A 25,140-nucleotide genomic window follows, 5' to 3' on the forward strand; every position below is an offset into this window, starting at 1 on the left:
CCCCCGTAATTCTAACCGCTCCTTCTTACCTCCCCCTGGAGGGGTGGGCTCGGGTCTGCCCACCCGAGAATGCAATGGGGCCACTTCCAGGAAAGCAAATAAAGGAATTCTGATTTCGATTGGAGTTTAAAGGTCCTATTAGAGTGGCTTTTATGCAATTAGGCTGGAATGAATGTGCAGCGACGCCCATGGCAGGGAGCTTCAGAGCCTGTGTAGTGGGGGTGCGGTGGCCCAACTGAGTATGCCCACAAGAGGGGAACATGGCCCCCAGGGGAATAAGGGCATATTAGTCTCCGTATGTAATAGATTTTATTGACCATATGGAACTGATATAAAAATCACGTTGCACGGGGTAATCTGGACTGGAGACAGGAATGTGACAGGAAGAATATGACTTCCATAACCAGCTGGGTGGCTTTCTGAATTTCCTGAGCCAGCCCCCCAGGACGCCCACCAAGTTTCCCGCCGGCCCCTGGGCATTTACCTGATGCTGTCACGGAGGAATCCCAGGCCAGCGAGAAGTCCGAGGCCTCCCCCTCTTCAACTGAAAGAGAGAACAGAGACGGGCCTATGAGTTTTGAAGTTGTGCAAACAGGTCATTGGTGCTGGGGGGCAGGGGCTGGGGCGTGGTATGTGCAGGACACAGGGCAAAGAGGAAGAATCCTTTGGGGGAGTCCCTAGGGAGTCCCTATGATACCCATGATCAAGGGTGAAAGGATCAAGTCTACAAAGAGACTTTTGTTGGTTTCACAGAGATGTAAAATACTCAGAACAAAACCTAAACAGCAAATAAGGGCCGTGTCTGTATGGTTCCCCCATCCTTGTGCCCCCAGCAGACATCACAAATCAATCACAGCACTGCCTCGAATCAGATGCAGAGTCAGATTCTTTCTCTACACAGAGCTACAGGCCATTACTGTCTATAATCAGAGTATCCACTTGAGATAAAGCCATGTACCCCTCACAGAAGTAGAGTGAAGACCCAGACCTCCCCCCGGTCCTCCAGACACTGACCTCCTACCAAGAGCCCCTCAGATCACCACTGAGATGTGAAGGCTTTCTCGATTATTCCAAGAAACAAACAAGACACTCTCAGAGGTTGGCAAAGCGTGGGGTGCTATCCTCTACACTGAGTGCTGACAGACAGACCTCAGGACATGCTGGAGTCGATTCTCCCGTGGTCAGCAGTCCTGGGCCAGCGACGCCACAGTGCAACTCACCTCTCCACTCTACCCCAAGCCCACAGAACCAAGCTGGGGAGGGACGGAGTGTCCCCACCACCCCACATCCTGCTGTGTGAGACGAGGCGGGTAGAGGTGGTGGCCACGCACTAGGAGAACACGGGAGAAATTCTATACAGCATAATAAAACTCTCATCCTGGAATTAATCCCAGTCTGGGGCATGTAATAATATTAAAGCTGGGTTATAGACTTTGTAAAATGGAACTCTGTTTAAGCCAAAAATGTGCATACGTAGTATTTTTCAGATTTAACGGGCTCTGAAGTTCTGCACACGTGCGTGCTGAAGCCACCACGTACCCCCCAGTTCTCTTTGCAATGTCGCTGTCTCTCTGCGGGCACACACTGTGAGCCAGGCCCTGCACCCAGGGTGTTTACTCCCGGTCATCAGACTTTGAGAGGTGACAGGACAGGCCTGAGGTCCTACGCTAGAAAGAGTCCCTACAGAGTTGGGCCTGAAACCCACGGCTGCCCATCTCAAAGGCTGCTCATGTTTCCACCTGAGACACAGAGGACCCTATCCAGAATCCTAGCAACTGGGGGCTAGAGAGCAGCAGCCCACCCCACCCTTCAGAAGGCAGGGACACAGCATGCAGGGCAGTCGGCCTGGGGGAGGAACAAGCAGGCTGGCTTACGGTCAGACGCTGGGTTCAAATCCCAGTCCTGCCTCGAACTAGCTGTATACATGTGTGCACACTAAGTCGTTTCAGTCGTATCTGACTCTTTGCGACCCTATGAACTGTAGCCCGCCAGGCTCTTCTGTCCCTGGGATTTTTCCAGGCCAGAATACTGCAGTGGGTTGCCATTTCCTCCTCCAAGGGATCTTCCTGACCCAGGGATCAAACCCGCATCTCTTATATCTACTGCACTGGCAGGTGGATTCTTTACCATTCATGCCACCTGGGAAGCCCCTAGCTGTATGACCATGAGTAAACTGTTTACTCTCTAGGCTTCAGTTCTCTCATCTCAAAAACACAGGCAAAAATGGTACCTAAGCCACAGATTATTGGGAAAATTCCATGGGATGATGGTTGTCATCCACTGGAACAGAGACTCAAGCACTCAGGTGGGTTTATTGCCGAGACTACAACAACTCTTGGAATTAACAAGTCCAGCCCAGCACGGCCCCACCCCTATTTTATCCTCTACCCCTGATCTTTCCCCCTCCCCACAGAGCCTCGCAGGACAGGTTTTCTTTTAACCTTTAGAAACAGCTTGCCCAGGAGGGCACATCCACGTCACTGAGCAGAGGCCAAGGATTGCTAACCAAGAGCCCTCCTTCCCAGATTTGCATCCTAAGAGGAGAAATCAGCAGCTGAGACACTGAAATGCAGAGATGATCTGGATTGGGATCTGGGTTGTTTGACTTAGCCAGTTACAGCTGGGGTGGGGTTTTGAAATATGCAGCTTTGTAAATATGAATTAAGACCTTGAGTCAGACAAAACTGATATTACTCACTAGGCTGATTGCAGCCAAATAGCCTCCGAAACACAGGCAGATAACGCTAGAACAATCAGAAGCAGGCCGTGCATGAGACGAGCAGCAGTTTTCATGGCTACACCTAAAAATCAGTTTCTTTCACATTTCACTGTTTATTCACTTTAAAATGGAATATAGGTATTGCTTCTATTAAGAGGTTGCTGCCAATGTGTAAGGTCACCATGGTACCATTTCATAGGACACTTTCGACAAGACCTGCCTTGGGTCCCTAGACCTTGTCAACCACAAGCTCCAAGACTTGAATGCAAGGTTCCCAGTTCTCCCTTTGCCCTCAACGTACTCCCAGTATCAGGGCAAAAGGCCCCACGTTTGGGCAACTCAGTGTTCCTTGGTTGGGAAGTGTGACCTCCCGAGTCACTGAACTGGAGGGTGTCCCCAAGATGCCCAGTCCCTCCCTCCCTAAGATCTGACTTCCATCTTCATGGGAAAGAGAAGAAGAAAACACCTGCTCTTTTGGAGCTCTTGGGAGGACTCAAGCTTCTGTTTCTGGGGACAATAAGCCTGCAGAGGTGGGAAGAGGGGGAGAGCAGATCGATGCCCTGGCTGGGGAGTTTCAAAGTGGCGAACGTCATTACAGGCAAACAGCCGCATCACGCACCAGCACCCCCAGAACCACACCCCTCCCAGCGAGGAGCCCACAGGCCAACTCGCCTAGTGACATGGGCACGAACGCGCTTTCTGAAAACTGCTGGCCCACATCTTTTTGAAGGTATAAATACACTGTCCTTTATAGATTCTTGATGAGAAGAAGGAACGCCCAACTCCACCACCACCATCACGCGGCCGTGCACTAGCCGACACTGAACGTGAGAAGGTTCTCCTCCCCTCCAGCTGGCCTTTTCTGCCCAGGCAGGTCTCTTCAACAACAAGATAACTGGCAGGGGCAGCAGGCACAGAGGAAGGAAGGCCTGCCCTACAGCTGGAGCCAGGCACTTGCTGGGGGAGTGGGGCGGGGAGGCCGAGCTATCCCCAAAGCGGAGTTCCACTAGAGAAGCACAATGAACACGGAGGGGTGAGCATCACAGAGAAAATTTGATCAGCTCAACGTCCAGTACAGACAACACCCAGAGGGGCTGCCCAGCTGGTGAGGAGAGCTTGGCGCTTTCTGGGGACTTCCGCAGACTCCAGACTCTAACTTTTTAATTTATAAGATACTTGGCATCACTGAGGCCAAAACACACACTCCCAGCCTTGCCCAGTCTCAAGGGAAACACAGAGAGACCCACTCCTGTGGGTGATGGGCATCTGCAAGCATGGGGTGGGCCATGTAAGGCCAGTGGGTACACAAAGGGAGTGGAGGAGGGGGGACAAGTGTGTAAACATGGGGAGGGGGCACACAGTAAGTGTGAACACACAGGGCAGGGGTGTAGCTGCAAGTGTGTACACACGGCGGGGACACATGCAAAGTCTGCCTGCAAGGCACAGAGGTATAGGGCTTATGCTCACATGGAAGAGGACACAGAGCATTCACTGTGGTTCCTTGAGTGTGTTAAGAAAGCTTCTGAGGCTGTCTCAGGGCTTCTGAGGAATCAACATTCCGTGTTCTCTCTCTGCTCTAGGGTCACAAGTTGCAGATGGCTGACTGCCCCGTGGGTGTATACACCTGTGAGCCCCACCAGATGCTGTCTCCCCAGCTCAGCAGCAGGTTCGTAAGTGACCACAGCCCTCCTACTCTGGGAGCACCCGTAGCCTGCCCTCTGTGCATCTTGATGACCGTCGATGAGATGCCAGTGAGACCCAAAGCCTGTGTGTTGGGCCTCTGGACTTCAGGAAGCCAGCAACAGGGGCAGGTGGTGCTAAGGGCACTTGTTGCTGGCCTGGGAGGAGGGAGCTCTCCCCAGGGCGCCCCGTTACCTTGAAGATGAGGAGGAGCTGGGGAAGGGGAAAGAAAGGGAGGCAGGGGCCCGTGGGGAGGGCTGGCAACAACCTGGCCGAGGGCAGTGCTGTGGGACTGCTCAAAATCAGGCCGGGCCTGGGCGGACAGACAAGGTGCAGGGAAGAGGCAAGAACGTTCAAGTGTGAGAACCGAGGCAGGCAGTGTCGGGAGTGAACGAGAGTGACAAACGGAGCGGGCGTTGAGCCGAGGGCCAGGGAGGCCTCCAGCAGGGCCAGCAGGGCCCAGAAGGCCCCCGCCCCTCCCCCAGATCCTCACCAGGCCAGCTGCTCAGCCTGTCTGAGGATCTGAGAAGGCCCTGTCCCTGGCTGTAAGTTTCTGGATATGTACACAGCTGGGCACTTTTCTGGGGAAAGGATCCATAGTTTTCATCACAAAGATCTAGAACAACCGCCCCTCCCCTGCCAAAAAGATTTTATTTGAGGAGGCTTCTCAGCTGGCCTCACCTCTGGCTGGCGTTCTCAGGGTCTTAAGCGACCACTCCATGCTTTCTGTCTTTGGCCCCAGGGCCATCTTATCCTTAGGAAACGGTGGGCCCACCCTGGCCTGACAAAGACTCCCTAGAGGCGTCCCTGCCCAGTGGAGGTGGGGAGCCCAGCAAGGAGCACACAGCTGCCTCGGCTCATCCCTAGGGAGACCCTCCTACCCACACCAGGCCAGGGCCCAGGAAAGTAAAGGACACACTGAGAGCCCAGACTCTCCTTATCAGGCATAAAATGCAGCATCACTCCTGCCTTGATACTAAACAAACTCAACAAACAAAAAAGTGAAAAGCAGAAAAGACCACTATATATGGATGGACAAGCTGTGCACTGCACAAACGGGCCACCAGAGGTGGGGAGAGAGGGTTGAATTTAGCCCGCAGTCTGTCCACTAAGCAGTGTGTCCTGGTGCAGAGCTATGAATGCCCAGAGGAGGCGGAACCCCTTGCTTTTACACAAAGGCATGCTGCTGCTGCTGCTGCTGCTAAGTTGCTTCAGTCGTGTCTGACTCTGTGTGACCCCATGGACGGCAGCCCACCAGGCTCTCCCATCCCTGGGATTCTCCAGGCAAGAACACTGGAGTGGGTTGCCATTTCCTTCTCCAATGCATGAAAGTGAAAAGTGAAAGTGAAGTCACTCAGTTGTGTCTGACTCTTCGCAACCCCATGGACTGCAGCCTACCAGGCTCCTCCATCCATGGGATTTTCCAGGCAAAAGTATTGGAGTGGGGTGCCATTGCCTTCTCCACACAAAGGCACTGCTGGCCTTTTTTCTAATTCACACAGATGTGCTATAGAGCATAGCCCATGGCCAGCTCTGGCATAAGGCTTGGGGCCAAATGACCATGGTTGGGGGCAAGCAAATCCAGCCAGTAGGCCCACACTCTCCAGGTTCCTCTCCAGTGGGGATGGGGATGGGGAGGGGCTGGGGATGGGGGTGGGGGTGTCACGGAATGGAATAGTATAGGCTCCTTGTAGCCAAAGCTAAAGCCACCTGAGCCCCCAACGCCAGCCCCCGCACGAAGGTCAGACCCTCAGAGGAGCCCAGTTGTCATGACAGGGTCACATCACAAACCCATTTATTTAACTTCATGATTCCCTGGCCACTTCCTGAAAAGAGAAGAAACTAACACTTCAAATGGTGCCATGGTCCTCCATGAGCACTCACACAGAGCCAGGGCGCAAGGAGGGGTGAGACTCTATGCACCACACCCCGGCCACCTGAGCACCTCACCACCAGGAGGACAGGTCTAGGACTCAAAGCAATCTATTTCTGCTCTAATGGCAGAAAGGGAAGAGGAATTAAAGAGGCTCTTGATGAAGGTGAAAGAGGAGAATGAAAAAGCTGGCTTAAAACTCAACATTCAAAAAACTAAGATCATCGCATCCAGTCCCATCACTTCATGGTAAATAGATGGGGAAAAAGTGGAAACCATGGCAGATTTTATTTTTGGGGGTTCGAAAATCACTAGACAGTGAAATTAAGACACTTGCTTCTTGGAAGAAAAGCTATGACCAACCTAGACAGCTTATTAAAAAGCAGAGGTATCACTTTGCTGACAAAGGTCCATATAATCAAAGCTATGGTTTTTCCAGTAGTCATGTACGGATGTGAGACCTGGGCCATAAGGAAGGACAAGTGCCAAAGAACTGATGCTTTGGAACTGTGGTGCTGGAGAGGACTCTTGAGAGTCCCTTGGACAGCAAGGAGAGCAAACCAGTCAATCAGAGAAAATCAACCCTGAATATTCATTGGAGGGACTGATGCTGAAGCTCCAGTACTTTGGCCACCTGCTGCAAAAAGCCAACTCATTGGAAAAGACCCTGATGCTGGGAAAGATTGAAGACAGGATGAGAAGGGGGTGACAGAGGATGAGATGGTTGGATGGCATCATCAGCTCAAAGGACATGCTGCTGCTGCTGCTAAGTCGCTTCAGTCATGTCCGACTCTGTGCAACCCCATAGACGGCAGCCCACCAGGCTCCCCCGTCCCTGGGATTCTCAAGGCAAGAACACTGGAGTGGGTTGCCATTTCCTTCTCCAATGCAGGAAAGTGAAAAGTGAAAATAAAGTCACTCAGTCATGTCCAACTCTTAGCAACCCCACGGACTGCAGCCTACCAGGCTCCTCCGTCCATGGGATTTTACAGGCAAGAGTACTGGAGTGGGTTGGCATTGCCTGCTCCGCTTAAAGGACATAAGTTTGCGAAAACTCCAGGAGACACTGAAGGATAGGGAAGCCTGAAATGCTGCAGTCCGTGGGGTCGCAAAGAGTCGGACACAACTGAGTGACTGAACAACAACAAAGCAAAGAAATATATTGGATTGGCCAAAAAGTTGATTCATGTTTTTGATACAATCTTATGGGAAAACCCAAAAGAACCTTTTGGCCAATCCAATATAAACCTGGGGGAATCTAAAGCAGCTCCACTTGGCCCCACCCAGCCCTACTTTGGATCCTGCCTGTAGGCCCAGGGCTTCAAGCCTCTTGCCCAAGCTCCCAGGGTCATCCTGACCACCAGCTACATAACCACCACGTCCACCTCCTCAAGACCCTCTCCCTGACACCCTGGCCTGGCCTTCAATGAGCCTCATCATGCAGCAGCGGTTTGCCAAAGACAGATGCCTTAGGATCAAATCCCCATCTGGCACGGACTGATGTGTGACATTGGCAGATGAAGGAACCTCTCTGTACATAACCTACCTGCAAGGTAGCATAAAATAAGAAGGTTTTAAGAAAGCACACGGTCCTGAGCCCAATATCAAGGTGCCCGGCAAAGAAAAATGACCGTATAGCATAATGTGCTGTTTCCAGTGTATTCTCAGTCCCATTAGGGAGACCCCCCACCTCTCCTCTTCCTCCCATCCGCCAGCTCCTTTGACACAAGAGGCAATGTATCAGTGACACTAGGAACAACAAACACTTATGCTCTTCATGCACATTTCCATGTTTATGTTTAATCTTCCCGATGGCCGGACAAAGGGTGATGGTGTCCATCTCAAAGGGGAAACCAGGGCCTAAATGATTTTTCTAAAAACTGAGCTAAATTATACAAGCAATGGGAGTAGAGCTCAGATTTGCAGCCAAATCTCACGTGGCCCCAAAGCTTGCACACTACCGCCAACCCACCTGCCTCTCAGCCTGTGCTGAATACACGGTAATTGACGGCCTGAGCTTCCCAGGCCTTCTGTGCCCTCTCAGAAAAGCCACAGCTGATGGGGAAGGGTGGGGTTGAAATGACTCCTCTTTTGGAACCCTCCAGAGACCAGCCTGCAAAGTCAGTGTTGAGTGTGCCAGCCTAGGGCAGACTCCCCTGCTCCCCAGGGCCTGGATTCTGCCTCAGTCTTGGTTCCCCACTCCTAAGGCAGGGGTAATAAAATTCCATTTGTTGTGAAGACAAAGTGAAATAACACATATGAAGAGCTTAGTCCGGTGCCTGGCATACAGCGAGAACACTGAAAAGGACTATCGTGTCTGTGCCCCCAGCAAATCCATTCGGAGTGGGGAGGTTTCCTGTAAATTCCCTTTGGGGTCCCACCTGCTGCGCCTAAACACTTGGAGGGCCCCAGGCCCCCCAGGATGCCCTCATGTTGAATCCCGCCTCTCCCTGAGGTTAGTGTCCCTGTTTGTATATATATATTTCATTTCATACAGTCTCCCCTGCACAGACTCGTTAACCAGAAACACACAGCATATAAATGCGAATTTATGACGGGGTCTGGCTCCCACATCCTGTTTCAGTGGCCAGCCTGGCTTTCACCCACCAGCTGTCCAGCTCTGATGGAAGGTGACCGAGCCGAGCGCACGCTCTGCCATGCACAGAGGGGCCGTGACAACATCCCACACAAAGGGTGCGTGGAAGCGGCCTGTTGAGTGCTAGGGACATGAAGGTGGGCACCAAGGCCCCCGGGTCAGGGAACGTCAGCCTGGAGTCCCTGCCCCCCAGACAGCACCCGCCCAGATCTATTCACTGTTTAGTGTGGGGAGAAAAGAGAGAGTAGACCAGAGTTCCACTCTCTTGCCTTGTTTCTACTTGCATTTAAAAAGAAGCACCATAAGTAAGAGACTATGACCCCTTAACAACTTCTTCTCTGTGCTAACATACTATAAATAAACATCAGTACCTTGTCACACATGTGGTTTATCTTAGACACAAGCAAAGAGGAAACTGAGTCTGCTATTGAAAACTGGTGTGTGTGTGCATATGCATGTGGGTATGCGTGTGTGCGTTAGTGTTTTCATTTCATTTTCAACACACAGACCATCTCTTTCTTCATACCAAAAGCCCCAAGCCTTCCCCAGGAATGAACTGTAAGGACCATTTCCAAACATGCTGTAATTCCATAGGGATGTCCCAGGGGTAGGGGCAATCGTAACTCTTTACAGTTTAAGGAGTCGATGCTTTTCATAAGTCTGATTTGGGAGCGGGGTATTTCATTAGCACAGATGTGGCCCCCAGCTCAGCCCCACTGCCCACCCACCATGGTTATAACACACGTGGAGGCCTCCAGAAGGTCCTGAGCACCTCCATCTGGCAGCTGGTCTCCCCAAGACAGGCCTCACATCACCCAAACCTGCCCAAGGTTCCCGAGGGGATGAGCATCTCGGGGTAGGGGGGTAGTTTCTCCAGCTCTCGGAGGTCCCCAGGACTGGCAGGGCCTCCCCAGACCTCCCCCAGGAGCCTGGCTGGTTCACACTCCTACACCAAGTGTGACAGACGCTGTTCTTCACATCAACTTCCTCCTTCTACTTAAATACCTTATCTTCTAACCTCCTTCTAAGCAGTGCTACTCACGAAGTCACACATTCTGGTGTGGTAGTAACAAATTTTCTAATAGCTATTAGAACAAACATATAAAGTAACATTTTCCTAAGAGTAGAATAAATATATACAGAATGAAGGGAAAACAAAACAAAAAAAAAATGTCATTCCCCTATCAACCAGCTGTATCGCCACAGGACTCAGGGATGTGGAAGGTCACATCTGGGGAAAACAGGCTTGGATGGTGCTAGGTGACCTCTGATAAAGCAATGAATGGGGAGGGGGCATATCGCTTCACGTCCTCCCACTCCAAAACTGCATCACAGTTGTCCTATACAGAATCTCCAGAAATCCACCCAGCCCATTTAAGTTCACTTAAGGGTAGTGCTGAGCAGAGGAAGGCCGTTGCTGTTGTTGTTTAGTTGCCAAGTTGTATCCGACTCTTTGAGATACCATGGACTATAGCCCACCAGGCGCCTCTGTCCATGGGATTTCCAGGCAAGAATACTGGAGTGGGTTGCCATTCCCTTCTCCAGGGCATCTTCCCAAGCCAGGGACCGAACCTATGTCTCCTGCATTGGCAGGCAGATTCTTTACCACTGAGCGACCAGCGAAGCCAGAGGATGGAAGGAGACACGCCAACTACAAACCCCCACCGCCCAAGGTGGAGCTCATGGGCCCACCAGTGCCTTGAGCAGGAGATGGAAAATCTGGGCAAGTCAGTAGCTTCCCAAGTGTGCCTGCATGCACCTCCCTGTATGAGGCAGGGCCCGAGCACAGGGGCCTCACCAGCCTGGGACCACTGCCCAGTGCAAGCACCTGGCTGAGCCGGGGGGCAACCAGCCTCAGGAAGTCGCAGCAGGGAGCCCCACCAAAGGCAAGGCCCCAGAAAGGGCCAGGGAGACGGCAAGGGATGTAGCTGGAGGCAGGCGGCCTGCAGCCCCCAGGCCCCGAGGCTGGTAAAGAGCCCTGGAAGGAAGCGCAGCGCTGGGGAGGGGGTGCACTGAGCCCTTCCTACCCCAACCACATCTGTCTCATCCCACAGTCCTGAGAGGCCCGAAGCCTGCCAGATGTGGGCCGCCCATGGGGACCGAGTTCATTTTCCCCGCGTCCTGTGATAATACTTGGCTGTGTTTATTTAACTTTTTGCTTTGGATGGAGAGGAGATGGGCCAGGAAAATCAGTTTGGCTCCCTTGGATCAAAACATCACAGCCCACACATCATGCGAGGACACCCACACAGAGAAGATCCCCCTGCACCATCCGAAAAAACACATCTGGGCCGCTGCTGGCAGGGGCTGGCCCCGGGCTCTCGGAAGGCTGCTCCGTGCAGAGCAGGGCGGCTGAGCTGCTACACACGCCCGGCTTGGCCAGCCAGGGCCGGGCGCCCCGCAGCATCCATTGTCGCACTCTCAACCAGGCCCAAAGGCTCAGAGAGCTTTCAGGTGACCCATGGTGCAGCTCCTGGGGAGGGGAACCAAAATTCACAGCCAGGCCCCTCCCTGCCCCCAGGCCCTGAGGAAGGTGAGAAAAAGATGGAGGACGACAGGAAGAAAGGAATGTCCTCAAGGAAGGCTCGCGAGGGCCCAGGTGCCCGTCCTGCACCTGCACGTACAGACGTGGCCACAGGAGACCTTCACACATGCCCTGGCTCCTGGGCGACCTCAGGGACGGTTCACACACCCATGCCCCCCGCTCCTGCGGACTGCTTTCAGGGCCACTACCAAGGCCCCTGGCCCCTGAAGCATCTCCCGAGGCTGGCAGTAAGGTCCAGGAGCCTGCAGCAGGAGTGGCCACCAGGGCCCACCGCAGGGCAAACACAGGAGCTCCCCCGCTGCCCGCCAGGCAGGCTCAGCCATGCAGCTGAGGCATCGAGGCCTTCCCTCAGGCCTCCTCTCACATTTGCCCCCAGCCGACAGCCCACCCCACTTTCTCTTTCACCCTCAGCCCCTTCCCTTGCTGAGAAGGGGCACCCACATAGCCAAGTCCTTCCTGGGCCCCACCTCCTGCAAACAGCACTCCCCGCCCCCTGGAGAGGAACATCCTGAAGACCCGTCCACCCATCACGGGAAGAGGCCCACAGACACCCCGGGCAGCCAGGGCCACGTGGGCAGGGGGGTCCTGGGGACCTGCAGACTAGCCTGGAAGCCGGGGCATGACCCTTGCTCACAGGCTCCTCTCCCCACTGTGGACGGCCACTGAGGGGATTCCGTAACACGGAGCTCAGCGCAGAACCCTGGTCCTGCCCTGCCACACCCAGCTCTCTGGTCTGGGTGCCTCCGTCTGCACTCTTCTTCACGCCTCTGCAAGGAAGCTCATCCCTGTATTTCCCTGTTGGGAAACTCCAAGAGCTGAGCGCGCAGGCTTTGTAATCGGGCAGACCTGGGCTCCAAGGCCTGGTTCCAACACTAACGAGGCGGGCAAAATCAGGCAGTGGTTTACTGCCATCCTTGGGTTTCTCTAGGTCAAATGGGGTGACATGAATATCAAGCCCTGGGAGGTACTGCGATGCAAGGAGGTGATGTGGGAGGATGCGGAGCACAGCATCAGTGAAAGCCCGTAAATGGTGCCCACCCAGGGGAACTGGTAGTGGCCGTCTTAGCTCAAGAGGCCAGCCAAGGTCCCTCCAGGAACGTTCACGTGGAGATTTACTGCATTCGACACACATTCTCAGCCAGAAGGAATCATATTTGTTTCTGGAGGATGGGCAACAGTGTGTCGCGTGTCACAGAAGAGAAAGGTGAGGTCGGAGGGGTAAAGAGCCTGCAGGTCACACTTGGGTGTCCCCCAGCCTAGTCCAGACTCCAAGGCTGGGCTCTTTCCACAGTCCTGCCAGATCACCCTTGCTGTTAGCATGGCCTACTGTGCTAGTCACTGCTGATCATGAACTCCAGTTTAGGGGTGTGTCGGGGACAGAGGCAGCACCCCAAGAAGCTAACGCAGTCGGTACTTCCTTACCGGTACCGGAACGGAGAACTGGGCAGCAGTCATTTCACTATAAGGCTTAAAAGCGTCCACAAGCACACTGAAGACCTGGGACAGGTGGAGAGCAGGCGCCCTCATGGGGGCACCCCAGGTGCCAGGCAGGAGGCTAAGCACTTTGAGGGCATTTGTTTACTCTCCACAGCCCCTTCATCCCAATCACCATGAAAAAACTGAGGCTTGAGAATCATAAATGACTTGTTCACAGTCATGCAGGCTTGAGAATCGTAAATGACTTGTTCACGGTCACGCAGCTGCAGACTGGGGAAGCCAGTCATCCAGCTCTGCCATTCCAGTCCTCACCACTCTTGCTGTCGCGCTCATCACCTTCAGAACAACCTTCAGCGTCCTCTGCCTGCGTCCACCCCCCACCCCCAGCCCCTCTGCCCGCAGGGACCCTTTCCCAGCTCACACAGCCGTGCTCCAGCCCATGCATCTGCAGGCCCTCCTGCCTCGAGGCCATTGCTACTGGTGCAGCCATCACCTAAAACGCCCCTCTCCATGTTGGAGGCCCCACCTGATCTCCACTATCCATTGCAGACCCCTGCATAAGTAGATCCCCTCCCCCCCTACTCCTCCTCCTCCCTTCTCAGTGCCCGACTCAGCTGGGGTCCCTGAGCACGTGAGGCAGCCCTGGGCTGTGAGCTCCTCCAAGCCAGGACCCACCCTACCTCCTTCTCTAGCCAGGGAGCACTCGTTACCGCTGGTTAAAGTGAATTCATCCCAAGCCCTGGCTTTTTAACTTTTTTAATTCCCCAGATTGTAGAGGGGGAAAAAATTTTTAAACCCAGGTGGGCACACAAAGCAATATAAAACTGTCCCTTGATGCCCCCTTGGACATGCCTCAGGTACTCTGGAGTGGCTGGCCTAATGGAACACTTTCTATGCATTACGTTTTCTTTTTCTTTAAACAAAAGTGGGATCCCAGTTATGTTGTTATGGCACCCCGGTGTGCAGGGCAGCTCTGGAAACCGGCCAAAAAAAATCCATGGGCCCAGGGAGAGGTGGCCAAGGAGGGGTACCAGGGTGATGGGGGGGTCTTGAAACCACGTCTTAGGAGGGAAAGCAAAGGAATGGACGTGTTCAGCCCAGAGGGACAGGCTCAGGGGGACACCACAGCTGTCTTCAGGCATCTGAAGGGCTGTCATGGGGAAGAGGGACAGAGCTTGCTATGTGGCCTCAAGGGGTCAAACCGGGACCAACCAGTAGAAGTCACTACCAGGAGATTTCAAGGAGGAATAGATAGGATTCCCTCAGCAGAGGCTGCAAGGGAAGGTCCACTCGGGAGGTAGTGAGGCTGCTAGCGTAGGAGGGGGTCAAGCAGATAGGGAGACACCAGGGAAATTCAAGGCTCAGCTAGAAGAAGTTACAGTTGACCTTGACAGGCTTTTCTAGACCAGAATCTCAAACGGCCTCAGGAGGACCAGAGGTGAATATGGAGGGGGAAGGGCGAGAGAGTTGGGCTGTCAGTGACCCACCCCGCAGCCAGTCAAAGCTGCCACCCAGAGTATGCTCAGTAGTTCTGATCTTCTGACTTCTCTGAGAAAGCCAGAGGTCTGACTATTTATATGAATCACTGCAACTTTTAAACAAGCCCAGTAAATTTCTTCACTGACTCGCATCACTGACTCAATGGACATGAACTTGAGCAAACTCTGGGAGATAGCAGAGGACAGGGAAGCCTAGATCACAAAGAGTCAGACACGACTTGGCGACTGAACAACTGTAAACTTGTCACAGGCCAGACAGCATCTTTGCCCTGCATGCTGGAGACCCCTGGACTAACAGGGAACTCACAGGACGCATGAGGCAGCTGAAAGGGAAGGGCCTCAAAGAGCAGCCATCCTCGCAGGGACAGAATGGGTTAAGGCATGGTTTGGCTCTCTGCTTCACTCCAGGGCTGCAGCTGGCCTCCAAGCCCCCCTGGAGGCTCTGTCAGCTGCCCAGCCCCCGCCCAAACTGCCTGCCTTTGCCACCAAGCCTGGAACCCCAGATCTGGGAACAGGACAGCTGCCCTGGGGCTAGCTGGCCACAGCCAGCCAGGGAGAGATTATGTTCCCCAGGCCCCACTGAGAACCATTTGCTCATCTGGGATGGATGCCACAGGGGCAGAGAAGCAGACCCCTGTGCCCAGTCTCCTCTCCCTCTCCCCCTACAGCTCCTGGCCTGCGGAACGGGTGAAGACCTCCAGAGGCACAATCACCGAAACGGTGACAAGTATGATTGTTCACTGACATGAACACCAACGACCGGACTGGGTGTTTACACACGACGGGGGCTCATATAACCCTCGCAGAAGTAATCTTCACAGTCACCCTGCAGGGACGCTTTTAACCATCCTCCCTTCACAAGCGAGGAAACCTTGGATAGGTCAAGACACTCACCCATGGTCGCACAGCCAACAAGTGGCAGAGCTAGGATTCAAACCTGGTTTATCCAACTCTCTAAAACCCCACATCACACCACTGGGCTCCCAGGCGTCCACATACTCTCTCCACCTGGTTATGCTCTATGGGGTCCAGGTCCCTGGGGCCTGACTGGCTACGGGAAGGGAGAGGACAGAGTCAGTGTACTAGCATAGAGTGGGATGTGCTAGACTGAGATGTTGAGCTGCAAGTCCTACAGGGGCATCCACAGCAGATGACCAGTGTCTTGTAAGAAATGGGGGGTGGGGGGTGGGGCAGGGGTTAAGGCTAGCAGCTCCAGCTGCTGGACAAGACCCCCATGGCCCCAGGGGTAACCTCAGGACTGGTCCCATCACTGTTCCTGGAATTGAGCACCCCAGTGATTCTGACGCCCAAGTTAAGAGCTTGGGCCCAGCACAATGTTCTTGAAGCACAGCAATCATACCTGGGAAATCTCAAGTTGGATGGGCTGGTTTCATTGTTTCAAAAACACATTAAAATAAATACACAGGTATTCAAACCTAAAATGTTTGTGCTACCCTTGGGAAGAGCCATGGGGGCCGGGAGCAGGCTCTAGGAAGCTGGCTGGGTTTTTTCTTCATCTGATGCTGGTTACACAGATACACTCAGTTTATGAAACTTCCCTGAGCTGAACCCTTATGACTGGTACGTGAAACTTTAACAATAAAAGCACGTGTTAGTCACTCAGCCGTGTCCAACTCTTTGCGACCCGATGGACTGTAGCTTGCCAGCATCCTCTGTCTACGGAGTGCATAGCCATTCCCTTCTCCAGGGGATCTTCCCAACCCAGGGATCGAACCTGGGGCTCCTGAATGCAGGTAGATTCTTTACCTTCTGAGCCACCACAGCTGCAGATCTAACAATAAAAAGCTAACTTTAAAAGCACTGAGGAGGCACTAAATTAACCAATTTGAAGTCACGTCTAACAGACTGGAAAAAGAGAGGGGAGAGAACACACATTATTCATACGTGTGCACGTACATGGAACTGCTTTGGAACTAGGCACAAGAATCGAGTAACACCAGCGGCCTCTAGGGAGGGGAAGTGCATGGTTGGAGGTGTATTTAATTTTGTGCCTTGTGCGTTTCTTAGCAATTTTTTTTAATGTTTATATGTATTCTACTTTAAAGTCCCCTGCCATACCACCAGGGGTACCCAAGGTGCATTTTGGGAAGCAGTGCTATGTCAGCCCCTCTCGGTCCCCTCCCAGGTCTGGCCCTGCTAGGCTGAGGGACTAAAGTTTGGGGAAACTCCTGTGTTTCTTGGCACCCGTGTCCCCATGGGCACTGCCACACGGGGTTTCCCAAGGGGTCCCTCCAATCCTGGTGCCCTGGATGTCATCACTGGAAGAATCCGACTCCATGGCCCAAAGCTAGCCTAATGGGCAACTGCCTCCTCCACCTTCAGCCCTCCCTGGCCCTTATCCCAGACTTCAGGACCTTCCAAGACAGGACAACCCACAGGGCCACATGACAGTCAGGCAGGGTGTTGCCCACCAGGTACCCACCGCCCCAACCTCTGATTAAGCACCCTCCTTGTGCCCTAAGGAACAATCTCTCATCCACTTGGACCTTGATGGATCGTCAGTCAAAATGTTCCGCCCTCCCCCGGACACAGCCAGGCTAGATGCTCAGACCTTCCCAGAGATGGCTCCTTGAGCAAAGTAACACAGAAGACAGAGCCGGCGGGGGCTCTTTGACTGCAGGGGCAACTCCCTGAAGACAACAGCCATTCCATCTAGCTCCTCTCATCTCCGAAGCTACCCTGTCTGGGTCCTGTTTCTCTTCCTACTCATTCCATCAGCTCTCCCCTGTTGTTGCTGTTCAGTCACTAACTCGTTGTCCGATTCTTTGCAACCCCATGGACTGCAGCACGCCAGACTTCCTTGTCCATCATCAACTCCCAGAGCTTGCTCAAACTCATGTCCATTGAGTCGGTGATGCCATCCAACCATCTCATCCTCTGCCGCCCTCTTCTCCTTTTGCCTTCAATATTTCCTCAAGTATCAAGGTCTTTTCCAATGAATTGGCTCTTCCCATCAGGTGGCCAAAGTACTGGAGCTTCAGCTTCAGCATCAGTCCTTCCAATGAATATTCAGGGTTGATTTCCTTTAGGATGGATTGGTTGGATCTCCTTGCAGTCCAAGGAACTTTCAGGAGTCTTCTCCAGCGCCATAGATCAAAAGCATCAATTCTTCAGCACTCAGCCTTTTTTAAGGTCTCCCTTATCCTCCCATCAAACTTCATCCTAGCCTGAGTTGTCCAGAGCTCATTTCTGTCCTGTGTGACCACTGAACCCTGATGGACAGGAAAGTCATACAGTAGCTGAGATCATCGGGGTGGTCCCACCAACATCCCCCACCCAGAAACCCACCCTGAACAGACCAAGAGCTCTCTAGGCAGGAACCAGGGCTCCACACCCATTCCCCCCACCTAAACTCCTCATAAAGTTCAAAGAAGTCCTCACTTGGGCTTCCCAGGAAGAAGCTGCAGGAAGCAAACACCTCCTCACTCAAGGACATCAGCAGGGTCAGCCGAACCCCCACTTCCTCCTGGAAACCCCAGAGGAGGCAGGAAGCAACACGGCCAGGAAAGGCGTGCAGCTGTGCCCAGGGTCTAGTTGAAGGCTGCCAGGGGCCAAGAGCCGGGGCAGAGAAGGCCCTGGGCCATGGTCACGGCCTGGCACTCGGCGGCTGTGAGACCTCGGGCCAGGCCAGTAACACAGCGCTTTGAAGCACCACCTGGAACCTGGACGTGACCAATCCTCGAGGGGTAAATGAAGGGCCGGGCACGCCATGAGCCCCACTAAGTCATACTTACTTCGGTCAACATGGTGTAGGATCTGAAGGGCAAACACGACACAGTGGGGAGGCCCTGTCTCGAGTGGGCAGACTGAGGCTCAGACAGGAAACATGCCGGGTCCTGAGAACCTCCCGAATCTCCCCGCAAACCTCTGCATTTCCCCTAAACAACCAAATTAACTGGCCTGGCTATACAATTTGATTCAGACAGTTTTGTAAGCCAATACTGTAAAAAATTTAATTTTTTTAAAAATACACACACACAAAGAGCTCACGGATGGACAGGTCCAGTACGCTATTTCTCCACCTGCTTTGAACCCAGGAGTACGGCCCCAGACGGGGGGTTCTGAGGGAGGGAAGCCAGGCACGTGAGCTGGGAGGCAGGAGGAGACCAGACTTCCCTGGGAGTGTGGACGGCCAGACAGACAGAAGGGACGGGAGGGGGCTGGGCCTCTTATGAAGCGGCCACAGGGCGCCGGCTTCCCTTCTGCAGCCCAGCATCCTTCTGCGCACATGCAAGCCCCCCTTCCCGAGCCACAGCACGTGGAGCAGCATGCTGTCAGGGCCTCGGGGTCTGGAATGAGACAAATCCAGGCCCACAGCTGGGTGACCTTCGGCAAGTTACCCCACCTCTCTGAACCTGTTTCCTCATCTGCAAAATGAGGACCGAAGAGCACCTACCTTAGGGGGAGAATAACACTGCTTAATAAAGGTAGCCATTATTTTTCTTAATTAATTTTTATTGGGGTACAGTTGATTTACAATGTTGTGTGAGTCTCTGCTGTACAGCAGAGTGAATCAGTTATACATATCCATATATCCACTTTTTTAGGTTATTTTCCCATATAGATATTATCAACAAAACTATTAATATTATTATGTTTCTTGCCCTGACACCTGCAACTACTCCTGGAAAAGGAAAAAAATAAGAAGTCCCTGGGCAGCAACTGGACAAAGACAGATTCTGACAAACGGGCAGAACCAGAAGCACTCCGGGGTTTCCCAAACTTTGCTAAGTGGGGCTCCCTGACCTTTCCATGAGAAGGCTAATGCATAACCCTAATTCATAAAAGGGGAAAGAGAACTAGGGGCCCAGCATCCTACTTCTCAGCCTCCGTCTGGCTAGTCATCCAGGAACAGTGAGAGACTACTGATCCAAGCTAACATCCCATTGGACAGATGGGGAAGCTGAGGCACAGGGAGGTGGCGCAACGAGGGCAAAGCCACACAGCCAACAGGAAACAGGGCTGGACCAGGCGCTATCACTGCGGCAGCTCATTTAACCCTCGGAGTGCTGGCAATGCCTGAGGCCTCCAGGGCCAGACAGATAACAGACAGGAGGGGAGGGCTGGTCGTGACACAACAGGAAGCGATGGGAACCGTGGCCTTCCACAGCCTCACGGAAACAGGCAGAGCCAGCCGATCCCTGCTGTGCAGGAACCAGGGCCAATGAGACCACATCTTTGGATTACTCTGAACAAACGCTATAAATCTGGATCATTGTACAAATGTTTCTGAATTTTAAGTGTCACATTCTATTTCCCAACAAAGTTGCAGCCTGAGCAGCCAATAAGCAAAACACTCTGGCCCTTGATATGGTCCTTGGATAACCAGTTTGCAGCCTCCATTCTGGTATTTCAGCACAGGTCCTGAGTATGATTTTTGGCACTGAGTCGAAATGACATGAGAGGTGCTTGGAGGGTATCTTCCCCTACAAATCAGTGTCACACCCGGATGGCTAAAATTCTACCATTAGCTGTTCATTCCTTTGAATCAACAGGGCTTTCCCAGGATAGTCTTCTAAAGAAGAACCCAAGTGTTTGTCTAGAGGAGGGACCTAAGCCAACATTTCAGTTCCGGAAAAACAAATTAATAATCATCACATCAACAATAAAAACAATAGCAATAATGAACTGAAACTGAGCAATAACTATGCTCAAGGCACTCTCCCCTGTACTGGGGGACACAGCTGTCTGGAAAGGTTTCTGAGAGCGAAGAAAAGCACAGGTCTATTTCAGATAAGGAGCTGCTAAGTGTGTAAGTCGCTCAGTCGTGTCCGACTCTCTGTGACCCCATGGACTGTAGTTCACCAGACTCCTCTGTCCATGGGATTCTCCAGGCCAGAATACTGGAGCGGGTAGCCATTTAAGGTGCCCCCCAGAATATCACCCCAAGCCGAGATCAGACACTTGGTGTCTTTCCAAAAGAGAAGCATCCACCACATTTGCTGTCTCAAAATAAGTCTGGCATCTTCCAGGGACAAAACTTTCAGCTGCCAAATAGCTGGGGCACGGCCGAGGCTCTGGCCACCTGACGTTCTGTGGGGAAGGGAGTGTGCATGGAGTCCTGGCAGCAGGGAGGGGAGGGCAGAGGGAGGCAGGGGCAAGTTTATCTCGACATTTTTCCCTAAAATGCTGATCTTAGGTCTAGACAACAGAAAAGATGCTGCTAAAATTACTAGGAAGTCTTTCCCCAAAAGGCATTTGGGTACATCTGATTTTAAAACACACTTGCAGAGGTCCACTCTCTCGGCTGGCCCCTCCTAAGCCTCCAGATGAGGACTCTGGGAAGGGTCTCCAAGATTATCAACTCCATAAAGAGACAAAGAGGCCAGGAGAGGATCTCCCAGGAGGCAGAGCAGAAATCGGAACATGGCTCCCCAATAACAACTCGGGGTTTGGACCCCACAGTCACAGGGACTACCATGTGACTTAGGCTGAATGAGAAGAGGTAAGTAGTAGCTCTTCTGGCAAGGAAGAGGATTCTCAAGCTGAGCTGTGATCTTCAAGGTAGGAGAATTGGAGAAAGGGTAGTTCAAGAGCAAGAGAAAATAAAATAAAAAGAAGACCACAAGGCCATCCACCTATCCCAGTAGCTGTTACCTGCACAGGAAGTTATAATCCATCTGTCCTCTAACCCTATTAGATAAGTAAGTAGCAAAGGATGGTTATCTCCATTTTTATCAAGGTTCAGAGAGGTTAAGACACTAATCCAAGATCACACAGCTGGCAGTACCAGGTCCTCTATCCTCCAACCTCTCTAACTATAGTTCACAAACCTCCCTTCTCTGTGCTCCAACACACTGGCCATTCCAGTGTGCATCAGACGTGCCCAACTCTCTTGGGGATGACAAGCTGTGCACTATTAGCAATACCACTAACACCCTTCCCCATGGCCAACCCACCATCTTCACCAAGTTCCTCACAGATCACTCTCAGCTCTACCACCCCTTTCCCTGGCAAGTGTGTGAAAGTCACCAAGTCATGTCCAACTCTTTGCAACCCCATGGACTATACAGTCCATGGAATTCTCCAGCCCAAAATACTGGAGTGGGTAGCCATTCCCTTCTCCAGGGGATCTTCCCAACCCAGGGATTGAACCCAGGTCTCCTGCATTGCAGGCGGATCCTTTACCAGCTGAGCCACCAGGGAAACCCTTCCCTGGGAATCCTATCAATGTGAAATCCAATCTCCTTATCCCTTGACATACTTCTGCTGAGTCGCATTGTAGCTTCACACCCACGGTCACCGTCCCTGTTCAACAAAGCCGCATAAAAGTCATCTGGAGGCACTGTTCAATCTCAGAGTCCAGGGCTCCATGCACAGAGATTTCTGATGCAGCAGCTCTGGGCTGAGGCCTGAGAGTCTGCGTTTCTAACAAGTTACCAGGAGACGTTGCTGCCAATCCTGTGCTATCCAATCCAGCAGCCACGAGCCTGCAGTGGCTATTTAAAATTAAAATTAATCAAAACTAAATAAAATTTAAAATAGTAGTTTTTCACCCACACTGGGCACAAATGCTCCATAACCACCTGTGGCTTGTGGCTACCATATTGGACAACACGGACCTAGAACATTCCCTGCATCACCGAAAGTTCTATAGCACAGACACCAAAGAGCACGTACTTCTGTTAACCACAGGCTCCTCTGTGTGAGGCTTTGATTACTGTCATCTCTTCCACAGGACTGTACCTTCCATGAGGACTTGGCCTAATATTAGATGAATGACGGATGGATGGATGGATTGTTGGTGAGGACTCTGGAAGGGGCAGGAACAACGCTGGGGGGCAGGCTCCCATTACACTTTGCCACCCTTGATTATCCTGCTAATGTTAAGTCAATTCAGTAGTGTCCGACTCTGTGCGACCCCATAGAGGCAGCCAACCAGGCTCCCCCATCCCTGGGATTCTCCAGGCAAGAACACTGGAGTGGGTTGCCATTTCCTTCTCCAATGCATGAAAGTGAAGTCGCTCAGTTGTGTCCAACTCTTAGCGACCCCATGGACTGCAGCCTACCAGGCTCCTCCATCCATGGGATTTTCCAGGCAAGAGTACTGGAGTGGGGTGCCATTGCCTTCTCTGATTATCCTGGTGGAGCATAAACCCTCTACTCCATCCCATAGCCCGTGTCCCCAGATATGAGCAGCAGAAGACTGGTCCCCCAGGTGCCAGATGACCATGCCTAACCAAAAGCAAAGCTGTGTCGGAAAAGAAAGTCAGCTCTTAGCGGCCCTTACTATTTTGAGTTCCTGGATGCCTAGTAAACATGCGCTGACAACCTGCCTTTAATAGCCCCAGTTCTGAGTGTCTTAAAGACATTTCCAACTAAGTAACCCAAATAAATTTAGCGACTTTTTTTTTATAAGGAGAAATAATTAAAGAACAGATGGTGTTGCTTACTTTGAAATTTTTGCTCTAAAATAGATTTTGTGTGCACCTTGGTTGGAGTTCAACTTCTCCCCCCTCTCCTCCGTGTGTCAGAAAAGGAGATCAGCTCACTAATTACCTGGCTGTCTTTTCCCTACAAGATCCCAATTTAAGAATCTCGTTTCATTCTAAGAAAATTAATTCAAAATGCCAAATAATTTAAAAATGTATTAAGATTCCCCTTAGACTAGAAAGCGAAAAGGAGCTTTCATTTGTCTGCTAAAAATCACCTTGGATAGTTGAAGAGAAGTTTAGCTCTTAAGACTTGATCCCCAGAATTGAGCTTTTGGCAAAGCTATTGGTTCCATATGTCCACAAAATGTTCCATTTAAAATATATGTGCTTTTAAATTGGTCTCTGACCATTTCTCTGCCATGGTCTCTAACCATTCCACGCATTTTCCCAACCCTTGGAGCCTTGTTCTCCTCGGAAGCTAGACGCTTTTATTTGCATTGGAGGTAACCTATTTCCAACATGCCAAAACCTGTTCACTTTCAAAGCCACTTTTGGAGATTTTATAGCCTGAAATGGAATAAAATTTAAATTTAATAAAATTTGAGACCGAACCACCCCCCCCCAAAAAAATGAACTGGTTTAAAAGCCAGCTACCCAGACGTTGAAGAAAATATTCTGAGAAAGCCCCACAGGGCGGAGGGGGAGAAAACCAGACCATCGACAGCCTGCCAAATGTCATTTGGGGCTGGTTTTAGAGGAGAACCAGAGCTGGGGATGCAATGCAATTATTTAAATCCAGAAAGAAAAATGTTTGCTCCGAAATTTGGCAGCAGCTGATTGCCTCTGATTCTTCTTGTTTTCAACTGATTCCATGCATGGGTGGGGGAAGTTTCCAGCCCAGAAGGGCACATCCGACAAGGCTGTCACACCTGGCCTGGAGGTGCAGCAAGTTGAAAGGTCCGGGTATTTTTTTATCGGATGAACTGAGTTTCACGCTAAAGCATGGTGGGGTAACGGACCACATTTTTCTTTAACTCACAGGTTGTAACGAGAGGGGATTTTCTCCCTTCCTTTGTTTCTCTCCTCTCTGCCTTTGTCCCTGGCTGGCAGCCCCCCTCTGCCCCTGCCGCACTCTCTCTCTCTTTCCCTCCCCCTGGCTGCCGGTGTGTGAAGCCCTCGTCTGGCTGTCACTCAGGCCCCTTTGTGGGCTCCACAGGCCTCAGGGTATTACAACCCCCCACAGCCCCAGGCCCTCTGCAGCCTCAGAGGCTGTGCTCAAAGGAGGCTGCACTCAAAGCCAGGCGGCTGGCCACGAGTTTGCCTTGACACCCACAAAAGGGCACTGGAGGGTGCACCAAGTGTCTTTGGATGGTTCTCTCCCTACCCCAGAGATGGTCCCATGGGGTAAACCCATCAGCATCACATCTCCCTGGCTGGCCAGCTGATAAATTAACCCCAACAAGAGTGTGGGCAGAAACTCTGTGGTTTGGGGGCCAGCACTCGATACACAAGAATCATGGGTGCATTTGGGCTAAAAGGTGACTCGTTTGCCTAAGTCTCTCCTCCAGGAATTTTTGAAGACAAGTTAGTCCAGGCCAAGAGGCTGCTGCTGCCTCATCTTCTCTCCTGCAAAAGGCAGGGCCCCTCGCTAGGCCCCCCATCGGGTCAGGAGGGATGAGACCCACACTGTTAGCGAGCACAGCTTTTCTCGCACCTTTCATCTCCCTGCTTCCTCTGCCCCCACCCCTCAGCCCACAGCTCTCCCTTGCTCTCCTTTCTTTTCGGTTATCCATCACTTATCCCCATCTTTCATTGTTTAGGGGGTCGGAGCCCTCCTTCTCCAGGAAGTCTGCCTGGGAGGATAACAGCAGGATTGCTCACTGCAGGCTAGTAAGCCTGTTCCATCCCCTAGCCTCCTCAAAGCAACCTTCTGAGATAAAATACTACTGCTACCCCCATTTAGCAGATGAGAAAACTGAGGCTCAGATGGGAGAAATGACTTGTCCGGCTAGTCATATGCAAAGCCAGGATTTAACTACTTTTCCAGGAATGTGAATGGAACCTCAATCTCTCTGGATGGCCAACACTGCGGACCCTCTGCCAGCAAGGCCTTGCCCTGGGGTGTGGCCCAGAAGAGGGGATCAGCCTCACTGAGTCATCCCCACGCTCTCATCAGGCCACCCTGGTGACTAATGACTCGGCAAAGCAGAGAGGCCCGGTGGGGGATAAGGCCTGTGATCGACCTTGAACTTAAGAGGCTCCAAGCTTGGACCAGCATTGTTAATGGGCCGGGAGTAACCTGAGCCAGCCCTTGGATGGAAGCTCTGGGCACTAGGGCTGGCCGGCCTGCCGGCCGCTGGCAGCACCACCTGGATAAGAGCCTCACTTCTCCATT

General features: G+C 52.3%; 1 protein-coding gene across 2 annotated transcripts in view; it reads right to left on the reverse strand.

Moving 5' to 3' along the window:
- Positions 1-25,140, reverse strand: part of ZNF423 (zinc finger protein 423) — a 345,848-nt gene that overhangs the window by 287,825 nt on the left and 32,883 nt on the right. For both annotated transcript variants that reach the window (NM_001101893.1, XM_059876574.1), the window contains 1 exon segment: positions 485-544. In NM_001101893.1, coding sequence (NP_001095363.1) covers positions 485-544 — 60 coding nt within the window.

Source organism: Bos taurus, chromosome 18, assembly GCF_002263795.3.
Source record: "Bos taurus isolate L1 Dominette 01449 registration number 42190680 breed Hereford chromosome 18, ARS-UCD2.0, whole genome shotgun sequence".
NCBI classification, from domain to species: domain Eukaryota; kingdom Metazoa; phylum Chordata; class Mammalia; order Artiodactyla; family Bovidae; genus Bos; species Bos taurus.